The 15,504-nt window shown below is 43.2% G+C and overlaps 1 protein-coding gene across 1 annotated transcript in view; it reads left to right on the top strand.

Annotated features, from left to right (window-relative positions):
- The window catches only part of ZNF423 (zinc finger protein 423), a gene marked incomplete at both ends in the record, with an annotated part of 213,264 nt that extends 209,954 nt beyond the window's left edge, over positions 1-3,310 (top strand). The window contains 2 exons of the mRNA XM_082005641.1: positions 1,442-1,573; positions 3,174-3,310. Coding sequence (XP_081861767.1) covers positions 1,442-1,573; positions 3,174-3,310 — 269 coding nt within the window. The remainder of the gene's footprint in view (positions 1-1,441; positions 1,574-3,173) is intronic.
- Positions 3,311-15,504: the final 12,194 nt, after the last annotated feature.

The following is a 15,504-nucleotide window of genomic DNA, read 5'->3' on the forward strand; positions in this document are numbered from 1 at the left end:
TTTTCATGAGAAGTTCATATGTGCTGCCACAATGGAGAGACACATTTTCAGGAAGTATTTACAAAAACAATCAGCAAAATTTTTAACTTTTAGGTGTCTTCTTATTTATATAAACTGTACATTGTTGTCTAAATTTCTACCACTCCTTCACTTGAAGAAAACTAAAGGATTGTTTCATATTATGTGTGGAAATCGCTTTAATATGGTTTCAGTACCTCAAAAAGGCCCAACTGCACCCAAACCCCCAAATGTCAGTAAATAAAGAAACATATCGTCTTACAGAAGTGGTAGGCTTGAAACAGTAGTAACAATTATTATTATTGCCCTATGAGTTCAGCTAGAACATAGGGGCATTTAAAGCGAGCCTTGTGTATTCAGTGCTTAAGATATATGACACAGAAATTACACTTTCAAATGACATTTAAATACCTTCAGTGCTCTCTTCAGCTTGGGAAAAGCCAAGAGATATAAAATTAAGGCTGACACTGCTACTCTCTGAAAGTTCCTTCCTCTCCTGTATATTTGCAGTGTAATCTAAGATGAAGGTGGCATTTCAGCCCACTTTCAGTGTTGTTGGTTGAATTCACACTGTTAAATTCATTTTAAATGCTGCTTGTCTATTTAATAATCTATACCCAGAGCGGGGATGCTCTCCCTTTGTGGTAGGATGCGAGGTGGAGCGGTGCGGTGTTGTCACGAGCCTGGGAGCGGGCGCGTGGGTTCCCGGCGGGTCGATCGCAGCACCGCTTTCATCGCAGCTGTCCCCATTTCGGCTGGGATAGAGTTAATTTTCTTCCTAGTAGCTGGTATAGTGCTGTGTTTTGGATTTAGTATGAGAATAATGTTGATAACACACTGACGTTTTAGTTGTGGCTATACTAAGTCAAGGACTTTTCAGCTTCCCGTGCCCTGCCGGGGGGGCACAGCCAGGACAGCTGACCCGTTCCCTGCCGTAACGCGGCATGCTCAGCATACATGCGGGGAGACTTGGCTGGGCATCGGTCAGCGGGTGGTGAGCAGTTGTACTGTGCGTCACTTGTTTTGTATATTCCTTTATTATTATTGTTCCCTTCTTTTTTCTGTCCTATTAAGCTGTCTTGATCTCAACCGATGACTTTTACTGGGTTTTTTTCCTCGTTTGTCTCCCCTATCCCACCGCGGGGGCGGGAGCGAGCGAGCGGCTGTGTGGTACGCAGTTTGTCAGCTGGGGTTAAACCATGGCAGCAGCTGAAAATCAACGCCCCTAAATTTGACTGGGGGCTGTACACCTGAATGCCTCGCACGAGCGGCTCGGCCCGCTTTCCTGATACGGCTGGCGCCGCGGCAACGTCTGCGGGTCCTTGAAGTCGTGCGCGACGGCTCAGGCGTTTCTTGCCGACCACTGCATCCCCGACGCTAATCTGCTGTGTCACTAACAAGTTGTATCATTTGAACCTTGCAGAGGAAGGCATCAATCATGAGTGCAAGCTGTGTAACCAGATGTTTGACTCTCCGGCAAAGCTCCTGTGTCACCTGATTGAGCACAGCTTTGAGGGGATGGGAGGCACATTCAAATGCCCTGTTTGTTTCACAGGTAAGAAAGGGAGGCCAAGACAAGCCTCAGCGTGCATGGCTTGATCCAGAAATGACACTCGGGGGATTTGTAAAATGCTGTATTCCTTTCCTTGGGAAAAAGAAATACTGTGCTTGGAAATGTTCAAAACACTGTCCGAAACTGGGGCTCGCTCCAAAGAGCAGCACTGTGGTGTTTGACACCGAGCAGCACTGCCATGTGCGGCGGGCTCTGCATCCTCCCCCACAATTCGAAGCCTTTTAAATTATACCTTGTGGCTCGAAGGTGCGACGTGTTTCCAAGTGCAGGACTTGCAAGGTATGGACCTGCTCTTGCAAGCCCTTAATCACCTGAGCAAGGACCCTTTAAAGGCCAGGTAGCTCATAATCCACTCACGGTGGTAGGGCTCACGTGACTAAAGGTTTGGTAAGACTGAATTGTACAACCGTGTAGTTTTGCCAGCTGCTCTCTCAGAGGTTTCTTTAAGCCTGGTTTTCTCATGGTGGCACATTTCTAAGTCCTGTCTGAGGGCCTGCTAGCTATTCCTTCCCTGTAGTTCATTTTAAGCTGTCTCATCAGTGCAAATGATCTTGGGTGATCTTGCTTTTAAAGGATCTGCAGGATGCATGTTAAAGGCTGCCGTTTATGCTCTCTTCAAAACAGTAGTTAACATCTGCGTTTCCAAACTGCCTGAGAGATGAGGATCACGTAAGGCGTGACTGTGGACCTGTTGGTCAGTAAAGGGGCATGGCAGCACCTGCGATTCCTTTGACTTCAGTGGGAGTAAGGCGAACCCACTGCTCCTTATGGTTTGGCCCACAATTTGAGAACCTACTTTTTGTGTGAGCTTGGAGTTAATTTACCCTTGCCTGAAATGTGCTGTAAAATAACTCTTTGAATGCGTGTGGTTAATTCCGCTGAAGAAGCTGTTTTCACATACTGATGATGATTCGTATAAAATGAGACAAAAATTAAATGAGATGTATTTTTAACCAGCTAAGGTCTGCAGTTCAATATGTTTCACTTCTAAATTTTACTTTGTAAAGTCAGAATAATTGTAAATTCAAAATCATAATGCAGATGCTGTGATATTTATGATGTTAAATCATAATCTTTTTTTTTTTTATACTGAATGGGCAACCTGTTTAAAAGATATAAAAATTGTGACAAGCCTGCCCTTTCAGATTCACATGTCTGCCAGAAATGCTCTTCTGGGCCACGTGTCTTCCAGACCAGCCATCCAGGCTTCTCCTGGCCCAGTTGTCCTGCATTAAAAATGCATCCGATGCACCTGCCGTGGGCCCTGGGCTCCCTGCAGGGGTGGTGACGTCCTCTCTTTGGTCTGATGATTGAGTTCTTCCAGTTACCCGTGGACAGTGTTAGCTTTATGTGAAATATCAAAAATCCATACAGGGTTTAGAGTCTGTTAGAAGTAAGCTGACTGTCAGCCTGGAGACTTTAAATTGACTACTTGTAAGGAAATTCTGCTGAACCGAGTGTATTGGCACTTCTCTGGCAGATATCCTTGGACTGCTCAGAGTCTTTGCAATCGTAAAAGTGTAGTTCAAGACAAGATGCCTTATATGAAGCAATCTTAACTAACCATACTGTGTTGTTTCAGTTTTTGTACAGGCGAACAAACTGCAGCAGCACATCTTTGCAGTCCACGGGCAGGAAGATAAAATTTATGACTGTTCCCAGTGCCCACAGAAGTTCTTCTTTCAAACAGAGCTTCAGGTATGTTCACGACAGGAGTAAAAGCAAAGCTAAAGCTGTTGATTTCTCTGTGCAACTGTCACCCTTGTGCAGCATTTAGAAAAGGTGCATACCCTTGGTATGATCTCTTCTGCCCTTAAGCAGTCTCTCAGTCTCCTCCTGCCTCCTTGGGTGCTATCAGGAGAAAGGGGTCTCTGAGCATGGTTGGAATAAATAAATAAGACAAGACAGATATCATGATTCTTTATGAGTATCTCTCTTGACAGTAGCATTACTACATCCTGACATGTCTACGTCAAACACCTTGTAAATAATTTCTTTTTCTCGATTAATAATTCAGGGACTGATTAACATACAAAGACTAAGCAAATGGTAGCTGCCCCCTCCCCTTCCTCACTGTTGAGTCAGAAGTAAAAGAATTTTCCCTACTGGGGTATGAGAGCAAAGCATGGGTGCAGCTCAACACGATGCTTAATTAGAGGCTCCACCAAGGCACTGGCACATTAATAAGTTGCAGATTCTGCAAAGGAGGCATTACGTACCAGTTTCCCTGGCTGCTGTGGGGGCCACAGCCACAGCAGTTTTAGCCTCCACAAAGCCGGTGCTTGGCCCGCACCTATTCCCGGCTGCAGCGAGCCTTCCAGAGCGGCTGGACCCTGACCTGGGCACGCTGCTGCAGCCGCTTTTGGGGCCCTGGCCCCAGCGGCCACCCTGGAGCCACGCTGGTGAGGCTGGGGTTTAAATCACACTGATACCTTTGGTGCTAGACTCATGTAGATGCTGAACCTTCCATGGCATGTGTGCCTGATACCTCGTGGGGAATGGACTGCTGGAGCTTGCCCTTCTAAAGAGCTCACAGGGAGGTGCCCGCCCTGGCCATCCTCCTCAGGCGTATCTTACCCGTGCAGCAGGGCCACCAAAATACTGCTACTATCCCCTGGCAAATGTGGTCTTTTTATAGAATGGTGCCGTATGCCTCATTTAAATCTATTAGCTTTATAAACCATTATTTACTTCAACTTTGGAGGGTTTTTATTTATCTTGCTGAATTCCCAAACTGCTGCCTCTTGTGTCGTGCTGTCATGCTGTGGAAGGATGGTTGATCTTTTCACTTTGTTGATTTTATTTTTTTTCTCCCAAGGGAATCTCTTCTTTCCCTTGTTCTAGCAACCTGATTTGCATAAGTGTACAAAAGTTTTAACTATACCTTGTTAATATTTTAATAAAGTCAGCAGATTTGGGGTTTGTGCGTTCTCACTATGAACGTTTTATGAAGGCAACAGTGGCCTGCAAAGCTGGCTCTGATTTTTCTTCCCAATTTGCCTTTAAAGTGGTGTTTGGTCAAAATGCCAGCACAATTAAAATGGGCACACTGGCTTCCTAGGTCACTGCATTAACCTTTAAAATCAGATGGTCAAATAAAGAGAACCTTGTTAAATTATAGTCTTAACAGTGGCCCGTTTTTTGCAATTAACAGTTTTAATTACATAGTGTTTCAGTTCTGAAGTGTTGTGCATTGGAAAATTGCTGCAAATAGCAGCTTTAATCAGATAAATTATGATTGTAATTTTCCAGTTTTTATGCAAGACTTGTGTGCATTTAATATTTCTGTGCTCATAATAATTACACGAGTAGTTTTGAATGGTGTTGGCTGAATGAAAATTCAATACTTAGCTGCACAGTTTTAGTCTTTATTTCAGTAGTGACTCAGAAATGTGTGTTCACTTGATGCCAGGGATTTTACTAATCCAAATACCAGAGCCAAAGAGGACACAAAATGTGTGTATAAATCAGTTAGAAATGCTCAAGACTTTTGAACCAATCTGCCTTGGCACAATTATCTCATCGGTTTCTGATGTGTAAGCTGCCTGCTCTAAATTCCTCAACTGTTGGTTATATTTTTGTGCAGTAATAAAGATTTAGTATTATTTTAGTGAACCAGTTGTTCAGCTGCTAGTTAGGGTTAAACCTGCATAAACCTTTCAGTCTCTTAGCTGTGCAATTATTCTTGTGGGCAAATCACCATCCATCAAGGGGTTCCACTTGATGAATTTGACTTTTCGGTTCTGATCTTGCTTTCCCACTGGCGCAAAACAACTAATGTCAAAAATATGAACCTACGCTTTGTTTTACTTCTTTGTATTTTTAAGTGAAACCACTGAAAATACTTTTTAAAAAATTGAACGCTCAACTATTTCAAGAAGAAATTCAGAGTGGGGTGCTTACAGAAAAGCAAGAAAAACAAGGAGGGTGGGGAAAATGAGAAGCAGCCTAGGGAAAAGGTAACTTTTAGAGATGTCTTGGAGCGGCATGGATTAGCCCTGCTGATTTGTGAACATGTGTTTAAACAGTTAGGGTGAACACCAAGTAAGCCCAGAAAGGCACGTGTGCCATGTGATGAGAAACATTGCAAGTATAGATGTACTTTTAGGGCTTGGTGCAACTACTGCTTTGGCAGCATAATGCTCTGGAAGGAATCAAACCTTCTTTTCACTTCTGATCTAGTAGTTGTATTTTAATATAGGTTTATGCTTTGAAGTTTACACCATCTGATGGAGCCATAAAACGAAAGCTTAAGAAAGCTCCAAGGAACTGAGCTTATTTTATAAACAGTGGAAATTCTGGTGTGAATCTGGAGTGATGAGTCAGTGAGGTTACCTTGATGATATTGCTGGAACAAAAGAAAACAGAATGTTATTTGGAAATAAGGAAAGAAAACATGTTAAGATTAAGTATGAAACCCAAAGGAAACAGTATGTGTGGTAACCCCACGTATCCTTAGGGCAGAAGAGGAAAGGCTGGCAGCTCTGCATTTTTCACATCCTTGGTGTAAGATCGACAGCAATGAATATGATGAAAATCTCCTGGAAAAAAGTAAATTTATAGCTAACCTATAGAACACCAAGGCTATGGCCATTCATTCCCCCTACTTTAAGAAACATGCTTACTGAAATAAGTGTAGAGGTGGAGGTTTGGGGGGTTCCTCACACGTAGGGCAGAAGGAACCCTTTCAAACAGAGCCCTGTCTCTAGGACCCGTGTCAGGAGCTGCCGGCCACTGCTGGCATGCCCGCTTCTCCCAGGCAGCTGGAGCCTCAGCGGCACACAGGGCATCCAGACGTGGGAGATGAGCTAGCTCTTTGGCAAGTGAAATTTTGGTCTTTGCTATTTAAAACCTAGCAGGGAGCCCTGCCAACACTGAAGATGGGTCAGAAATTATGACACATAATGGCTGCTGAGAGTTATATTTGTGGTGTTATTCACAGCTGGGAAATATACCTCCTCAATTGCTTGCATTGAGAATTACATTAAGCAAATTGTGACTGAGCAGTGATTTTCAGAGGAAAGTTAAGCAGGATTTTCGTAGGTACTCTTTTGCCACACTGCTTTTTCCAAGGAGCCATCACATAACCAGTGAAGTATTTAAAGGATTAATTCCTGCTGTTTGCTTGTGTACTGTTAATCATACCGTTTCCTCCTAAATGATTACAATTGATGAAAACTAAGGCAAGGGATATAATAAACAATGCGCAAATAATCCAGGTACCAAGGGAGCAGGGTACCTGCCAGGTCTTTCCTAGCACAGGTGTTCAGGTGTTTTATTGCCTGCTATGAATAAAGGGCTTTCTTTCCTGTTCAGATTTGGAGATATGTCAAACCACTAAATTAAGGGAGTTTTACCGGAGGAATTTGCTGTCATTTTAAGTGCCCAGTTTCTTTAAATGTACACATATCAAAAGGAGAGTGGCTACTATGGCTCATTGGCTAACACTGTGGTCTGTCTCCCTCCTCATTTCATTTTATGTGAAAAGCTGGCAATTTTCATATATCCATAAACAGGCATGAGCTGCTGCACAGAAATTGCACTCATTATATTAATAATAATTTACCATGAATGTCCTCCAGGGGCTTGATTTGGTCCACATCAAAGTCCTTGGGATTCTTTCTGCTGATTACAGCAGATCAAGCCCTAAGCAGGTTTTCTTTTTTTTAAGTCTGCTTTTAATGTCAGCTCGATGTTAGATGTGTCTCCTATAGAGGGCTGCATCCTGCCCAGGCGAGCGGGGCACCACACAGCAAGCCACCACGTAGTCTGATGTGGCCCGATGAGGGATGTTAAGATGCTGCTCTGCACCCATGGTGGCTTCCCGGGGAGTAGGGCAATGAGGAGCAACGTCTCCAGCTGCTCATGCCAGTGGTTGTTGGGGCCATCCGGGTACGACAGTGTCTCCCGAAGCACGTGGGGAGAATGAGAGCCTCTTGGCTTGTATGTGACGCATCTGCACACAGGCAAGTCTACTGGGCTACATCTAAAGGCTCAGTTTACCGCCAATGGTCAGAGCACTGAAGAAAGATTTAAGCAATTTTGGGTTTGTACCCAGCTATTCAAAATCTGTTAGTGGTTAATGTCTCCAGTTCCTACTTGAAAAATGGACTTTACCCTCTTCCTGGGGGTACAAGAAAGCTCACTTAAATAGGGATAAAATTTTTCTTCTGTTCAGCCCTATGTGCATGCAGCGCTGCAAAATTTCAGTGCTTCTGGGCTCCAGTGTCCATACAGTCACTGAGAGAAAAGCAAATCTATGGTATTTTGATGAAGTTGCAGAAAATACCTTTCCCTGGGGGAGTGTGTGGATGGCAGGACAAATGGGACCTGAAATGTGGCTCTATCTCAAGGCAGTACTTTCACTTAATGTAATTTTTGCTGTATTTCAGAACTTATGTGTAACTTAGATGTTAAACACCAGGAGCTTCTTGCTGGAAACAAACCACAGGCTCTTTCCAAGTTTCATATGAAGCACCCACAAAGTTACGTGTAGTATTAATTTGCTGCAAGTAAATTCCATTTTTTCTTTTAAACAGAATTTGTATCTTTGCATTTTGTTTGCTGATAGGCTTTTAAGAGTCTGTTATCCATCTTCCCCACCCCCGCTCCCCCCTTTTTTTTTTTTAATGTTAGTCCTCCTTTAAAATCCTGAAAATGACCTAGTCGGTTATCCTAGCAGATTTGGCTAGCGTTTCTTAAAAAATGTTGCTATGGTGCTTGGAGTATTGTTAAATTTTAATTATTAGTAGTTACAAAGCTAATAAATTACAAGAATACCAAAATCTATTCCAGCCATATTGCTGGGTTTCATTCAGACGCAGTCAGATAATTATAACTAACAATAATTAAAAATTGAAAGTGCTGTAGGCACATACCCATCATGTTGAGTCTGTCTGCCTGAATGTTCTTTATGGACTGCAAACCCACAAGTTTTATCTCTGATCTGTTTTCACAGTAAGGAAGAGTTTTACTTGTTAGGTCTCTGGTTTCAGTATATATGTTTAAATTCAGTGGAGGAGGTATTGATGTCTATTTAAAAATTTGGGGTTAGGACCAAAGCTAAGAAACGCCATCGCAGACTACGTGGGGTTGTCGCTGGGCTCTGCAGAAACTGTGGTTGAGGTTCTGTGCGCGTGATGCTGGTGGTTTCCTGGGCTGGACATCCACAGAGGTTAATGCTATATGTAAGAGCAAGGCTGCTCACGCTCGTGCGCCTCTGTGTTATTTGTTGGCACCTTCTTCCCTAGCACAAAATGAGGTGGTGTTTCCTCCACCTGGGCCTGGGAATGCTGTAGGAACAGCCCCGTAATCCAGACCGCATGGCCTCTTTGTGTGACCAGTTCTGTTGAAAGAGAGGATGGTGCAGAAATCTTGAATTGCCCTAGGTTTGACGTACTGACAAGGTGTTGCATTTTTTCATTTGGAAAGGTGATTTTGATCAATATATTGCTGCATCTTTATCAGACCTCAGGTCTTTTCAGTGAGACACAGAAAGATCTCTCAAGTCTGCAAAGACTTACCTGAGATGAAGCTTGGAAATGTCTGGCACTGGAGTAGCGTGTCCCGTAACAAAAAAGCCCTCCTTCATTTCTTACACCATTAACGCCGTTCTGTGGCTGGCCCTAGCTAACAAAGTGTATGCAACTTCACATTAACATGTGCAGAAAACCCAGCAGCAATGCAGAGTGGGGGGAAAAAAAGAAGGGAGCCAGGTGAAAGGCATCGTTTCAGTCATTAATGCATTTAAGCGCACCCAAGTGTCAACATGTGTGATCAAGTGTAAGGAGGCATGTCGTTCCAATGTGGCAGCGCTGGCACACAGAAGGGGCTTCCTACAGCAGAGATTGCACTTGGATCCAGTGCTCAGGCTGCCCAGCTAAACCCGTTGTTGCCTGTCATCTATGCCCTAGGGCAAGGGTCCAACCAACTTTTGTGTAGGCACCATGCCATCCCAACAGATGGGCAGGAGCGTAAGCCGCCAAGAGACAATGTATATGCTTCAATTGTGTTTATTGAAAGCACAATTCCTGGCTGGAAATGTCCAAATGTCTATTTATTCTGAGATAAGATGCCTTTAGTTAATGGATATGGAAATGCAGCCTAGCTTTGAACTGGTTACTTTATATACATTACAAAACATAATGGAGGCATGCAAATGTAAAATGTGCTGATTATGGGGAGCCCAGTTAAAGGTCTGTCATGACACATGGAGTCCCTCCTAAAATTGACTTGAAGTGCCAAGGTACTACCTGCCTCTCAGTGAGGAGAGACCAAATTTTGTAGGAGCTGCACATAACTATACACATCGATGGTGCGATACGTAAAGATGTGCAAGGAGCCAAGCTTTTACACTTGCAGGTTTTCCTTTGCACACAGATGTCTTAAGCTCTCCTCCCCTCTTAGTGGTGGAAACCATTTTTACTTGCGTGGATAAATGAGGGTGATATGTTAATCCAAACCAAAGCTAGACCAGTTTACACATTTCACCGAAAAGGTTTGTTTTCCATGTGACTAAAGAGAAAAAAATTATATAGTATGCTTTTGTATTGGACAACATCATTGCCCACCAAAAAGAGTAATTTATGGAAGCATCCAGAGAGTAGTCTGTATGCACAGATATTAAAGGGAGTTTCCTTCCCCTACTTGTTAGGTTTATTCAATTAAGACTACTTAGTGTTATTTAAAAATGTGCTTTAAAGGCCTTCCTGAATATACAATTTGGTATTCATAAAGATCCAGGCATACTGTATGTAAATAAATCAAGCAAGAATGTTTTACTTCCAGATATATTAATGTATTCCCATCTTCTTGGAAACAGAGCACATGGGCTGTGTTAAACATCCATCCTTGACCAAAAGGAGGAAGCACAGGAGAAGAAATGAGAAATGGATTTTCTTTCGGAAAGACCAGATTGCACTCTCTGGTCTGGCAATAACAATTACTAATGACATTTAGAGAGAAATTAAGGATGAGAAATGCAAGTTGGCATTTCAGCAGTGCCAGTCAGTAACATTGCATCAGAGCTCACAGGAGAGATGAGAAAAAGTTTAGGGATGGAAAATTAATTTTGTTATGTCAACAATTAACAAATACCTTTTCTTCATTCTTTACCACACTATCACAAATTACCACTGTGATGGTATTTAGCAGCTCCTCAGATGAGTGGAATAGCACTTGGAAATCCTTACTTCTGGAGTCAAATGCACATGCTTGTGTTTTGCTCTTCTTTAACAATGATGGAGGTTCAAACTGACGGGGGGGGGGGAGAAAATGAGCTCTTGAATGTGTGGTAGCAAGAATATTCTGCGTGCCTTCTCTCTGCAGATCTCTCTGGTTTTTATAACCATGAACGAATTAAGCTTACCAACACTTTTTCTGAGGGTTCCCCCCCCACCCCGCTTTACAAATTTGGAAAGCTGAGGTTGAACAATATACGCAGATCCACGCAGGAAAATTTCAGAGGAACCAGATGTAAAGCCCTGGAAGCCTCAGACCTTTTATTCAGAAGTCCTTCATATGTTCACAAGGTGAAATTCTTGTCCCCGTAGGAAGGTGGTAAGAAGACCCATTTCCTGCTGCTCTGTGTAGAGCCACAGAGCAAAGGGGCCGTAAGCTGTAGGTCTGTGAGCGGGGCCATCGGCATAGCTGGCTGTGCGGGGACGGTGTCCTCAGGGACAGCAGATCCAGGCACCACTGCTCAGCCCTACCAGGCTTGGTAGCACACGCATTTCTGAGCAGGACATAGTCCTTAAACTAGAAACAGAACACTTCCGTAATATGTAGGAAAAAAAAAAATTGTTTTGCTTTCTCTCCAAAAAGTCTTGTCACGATTTTTCTTTGCTGGTGGGAAGATCTCTCTAATACAGCCCCTTTGATTTTCTTCTGCTGTAGTAGCTGCTGTGGAATGTAGATTGGGGTCTGAGCACAGATTAGCTCTGTTTCCTCCTGTAAGTGTCGCTAGCATCCAAAGCAACTGACTTAGTTTTCAAAGGAAGAGGGATGCTGCACTGGAAAGGGCAGAGCATAAGCATTATTTAAGGGAAATAGTGGAGCTTGATCAGCCTCCGTTGTAAAGAGCTCATCGAAGGTGGTGTACAGCATCCGTTTAAAAGTTCAGTCTCTTCATTTGCTTGCTGCTAGAGCAAAATGGGGATGCTTGTCCAGACATAACAGTATATGCCTGAGTGTTTTCACAAGGAATGTCTAGATCATTAAATATAATAGGTCTCAGCTGCAGTTTTGATCACTGAAGCATGCACACAATTCATCACAGCAAATTAGGTACGTCTTTGTAACTTATATTTCTGCAATTTGCTGGCACTTTTAGAGAGCTGAAACTTATACTGTATATGCTGCAGAAGCCATTTCAGATAAAATATTTTGTATTTATTGTTATTGAGAACAAGGTCTCACTAATAACAAAAACATGGAGCAGTGTATGTTTCTGCTCCTGCATCTTGCAAAACCAGCAGTAGTACCAGCAGAGATCCCTAGCTACATTCATTATTTATATATTTTAGTGAATTTCTTGTCTGCAGTAAAAGAGATATAAGCTTCAACATCAGACTGTTTGTGCCAAATTCTATCCTACGGCCCATTCAGAAAACCTGAGGCAGCCGTGGTTCTCAATCATTACACAGCCCATTTATCTGATTGGAGTTTTGTCCCTTTTGCCTTGCTGAAATGTTGCTTGTTCTTTAAAAGCTAAGTTTGACCTTTGGAAAGAAAAGGCATTTGCTATTTTAATTTTTTTTTTTTTTTGAGACTGCCCAAACCTACTTAAATGGAAATTGGCATTCAAAAGCAGCACAGTTATTGGAAAGCATCTACTTTATTACTAGAGGAGAACAGACGCTAGTGGGCTCGAAAATTACATTTCAGTGGATTCATCAGTTTCAGTCACTAGTTAGTCTGTGAACAGATGGATATATTTGTAACGGTTAACATGAATTTATACCCTGGATTTTTACATTTGCCTTAAGAGCACTGCTATCTTAGCTGCTGACTAGAAGGGTTTGGAGATGTATTTTATTTGTTTTATTTTTCTGAAGAGGATATGGTTGTTTCTAATTGCAGAGGTTTCTTACATCATAGAAAGCCCCTTAGTTTTCAGAAATGTGAATGATCTATAGCTACTGTGTAAGGAAAATGTTGTAAAAGAATTCCCCACTATGGCTGCTGCAGAAAAAACAAACATCTCAGCCTAAACCTAGATAAATCTCCATGGACTGAGAAAATAATTTTCAATAACCAGATATTTTTAATTCTGTATGAAGGTAGTAATCACAGTTGCCTCTATTTGCATCTAGGGTCTGCCACAGTCTAATTGCTTGTCTCTCCCCGCCCCCGAAATTCAAAGCTACTAGTTAACAGAGCAATGCATTAAGCACTGCATCTCCAAAATAGAAAGAAATACTGCCCTAGTCTCTACCATGTGGCATCTTTAGGTTTCAGGGATTTCGTTTAAATCTGAAATTTATGTCCAGGAGAAATAAATTATTAGATTGTAAGAGCAGCTGGGGAGGGAGTAAATATAGTCTCTTTTGTCCTCTATTTCATTTCCCCAGGAAGATAATAAATGTATGGCAAGCGTCTTGTGTTTCCTCAGTCATACAAATGTTGTGCGTGTGTTGTATTTTAGACGTGAAACCTAAATTCCAGACAGGAAATCCTGGAGTGATACTGTGCTGCTGTTGCCTACTGCTGTGGTGCTGGTGGAGCCCCCATCACCTTTACCATTAGAAGAATTTAAAAAATAGTTTCAAGAAGAAATTTAGAAAGCCTTGGGTGTATCTCTGATTTGCTGAGTAGGAGATTTAGGGTGTAATCCTGGGGTTTATCTGCTCAGCCAGCGACAGGCAGCAGGAGCAGCGGTTCCAGCCCTGGCTGCTGGATGGAGCTGAGGACAGGGGTCCCGCCCTGTGGCCCGATCCCCAGGGCCAGTTTTCCCAGGGTGATTTTAAAGAGCACAAGGGAGATGCCTGCTAATTCTTCACTGCCTTACCTGCTCTCATTGCTCTGCGAGGTCAGATACATGGAGCGAGCATGATGAGCAGTCAGGGAAAAATGGGGCCAGGTAAGAACAAAAGGAGAAGGAATAGTTAGAAAGTCAGTAGGTAACTTGCCTTTCTGCACTTGGCCTTGTGTATAGGGCTATCGCTGCCTACACCTCCGTGCTCTTGCTGGGGAGATTGTCAGTATTTTCAGCCCAGCCTACTTTCAGGGACCTGAAAACAGCCCTGGAACAGCCTTGCTGCTTGCTCTTCTGAAGTTGCTTTCAGAGAAGTGTATTCAATCATATATATTAATGTTTGTGTAATTAATACTCTGTTTTAACATTGTATTTTGAGAGTAGTTTTATATCTCCCTTTGACCTGAGGGGAAAGGAAGAAAGGTAAAATAATTTAGAATACAGCTTGTTTCCAGGTTGTGCCTGTTCTGCGGTTTCTGCGTATGTTAAACGAAAAGGGGATGGGAACGTTTGGTGCACGAGCTGGACGCGCATGTGCAGTGACCTGACTTGTGCGGTAACTGCTAATGGATGGATTGCTAATGCTCTCTCTCTATTTCGTGTTAAAAGAATAACTTACAAGATACTATACTGTGTATCCTTGATGAGGTGATGGGGCTTTGTTGGAAAAATCTAGATGATAGAGATAAGTCTGTACATGCTGATGGGTTCTGTGTAGAGACAGCTCATGGTTTTGTGTAAGGTCAGCTTGGGTTCAGTGAGGCTCCGTCACCCCAACTCCACATGAGCCAGCCCAGATCTGGCAGCAGCAGCCCTGGACTTAGCAACTCAGCCGGGCTTGAGCTGATTCACTGCAGAGCGTCTTGTGTGTCCTCTGTGCCATGTCCTGGGCAGGCAGTACGGACACCCCGAGATCACCTCTGTGCACGTCACATCCACAGAACCAAACTGCCTCAGCTTTGTGCCACGCAGAAACAGCCAAAGCGCTGCCCGCGCCGCGCCGGCCCTGCGTAAGAGCTCATGCCTGACCACTGAGCCTCCTCATTTGTTTCTGTTGCAGTTAAACCTGAATAAATTGCCCTGGGCATTGAGGTTTGACTGCGTATAGCGTTTCTGTCATCAGTGCATTACACTACTGTGTCTCCAAAAGGAGTAGAGAGGAGGTTTAGAACATATTTACTTCTGAAAAATTTGTCCTCCCTTGGGGCCCACACACGCTCTTAGTCTTTGCATGTAATCACGATTGTTTAAAATGTAGCATCTTGCTGTTTAGAAGGCAGATTTTCCTGAGACCAGTGACTCTGTTGTAATGGAGGAGCACTCGCAGGATAAACCCCATTTTTTAACAGTTACAGCTGTTTCACACACATGCCACAGCGATGTTGCCTGGCTATGTTGTCCTGTAATGTCTTGGAGGAGGCGGCTCATATTGATGATATTTTGGCCCCTCTTTTACTTAGGGGAACGAATCCTGCCTGGCTCTTTCGCACTACTAGCTCCTCTGGGGTTAATTCCTCCAGGCGGTGGGCTGAGCACAATCCTGCCTGCAGATTTCTGCTCTGCTAGTGGCATGTACGCTAATAGGGCAGCATGTAAAGTACTTCTATAAACTGTGGCCTTGCTATTTTATAGCAGAGAGACTTGGATTGGAGGATTTTTATGCCCCTTTTGAAATTAGAAACCAGCAATAACAGCCATTACATCCAAGGCAACAGGTCACTGACCAGCCATTTTGTCAGCCCGAGCAGTATGTGGGCACCATGTGACAGGAATATTTATCTGCCTCTAAGAAGAACGTATCAATAACACAAGGCAATACAGTTTGTCAGATCACTATTCCATTAGAGGGAATTTTACTTTAGTTGCCGCATTTTACAAGAATTAGCAATAGAAGGACTGCAATGTGCTGTAGCCTCACTGCACGTAGCCACAGCTCATG

Source organism: Phaethon aethereus, assembly GCF_964289735.1.
Source record: "Phaethon aethereus genome assembly, chromosome: 13".
NCBI classification, from domain to species: Eukaryota; Metazoa; Chordata; class Aves; order Phaethontiformes; family Phaethontidae; genus Phaethon; species Phaethon aethereus.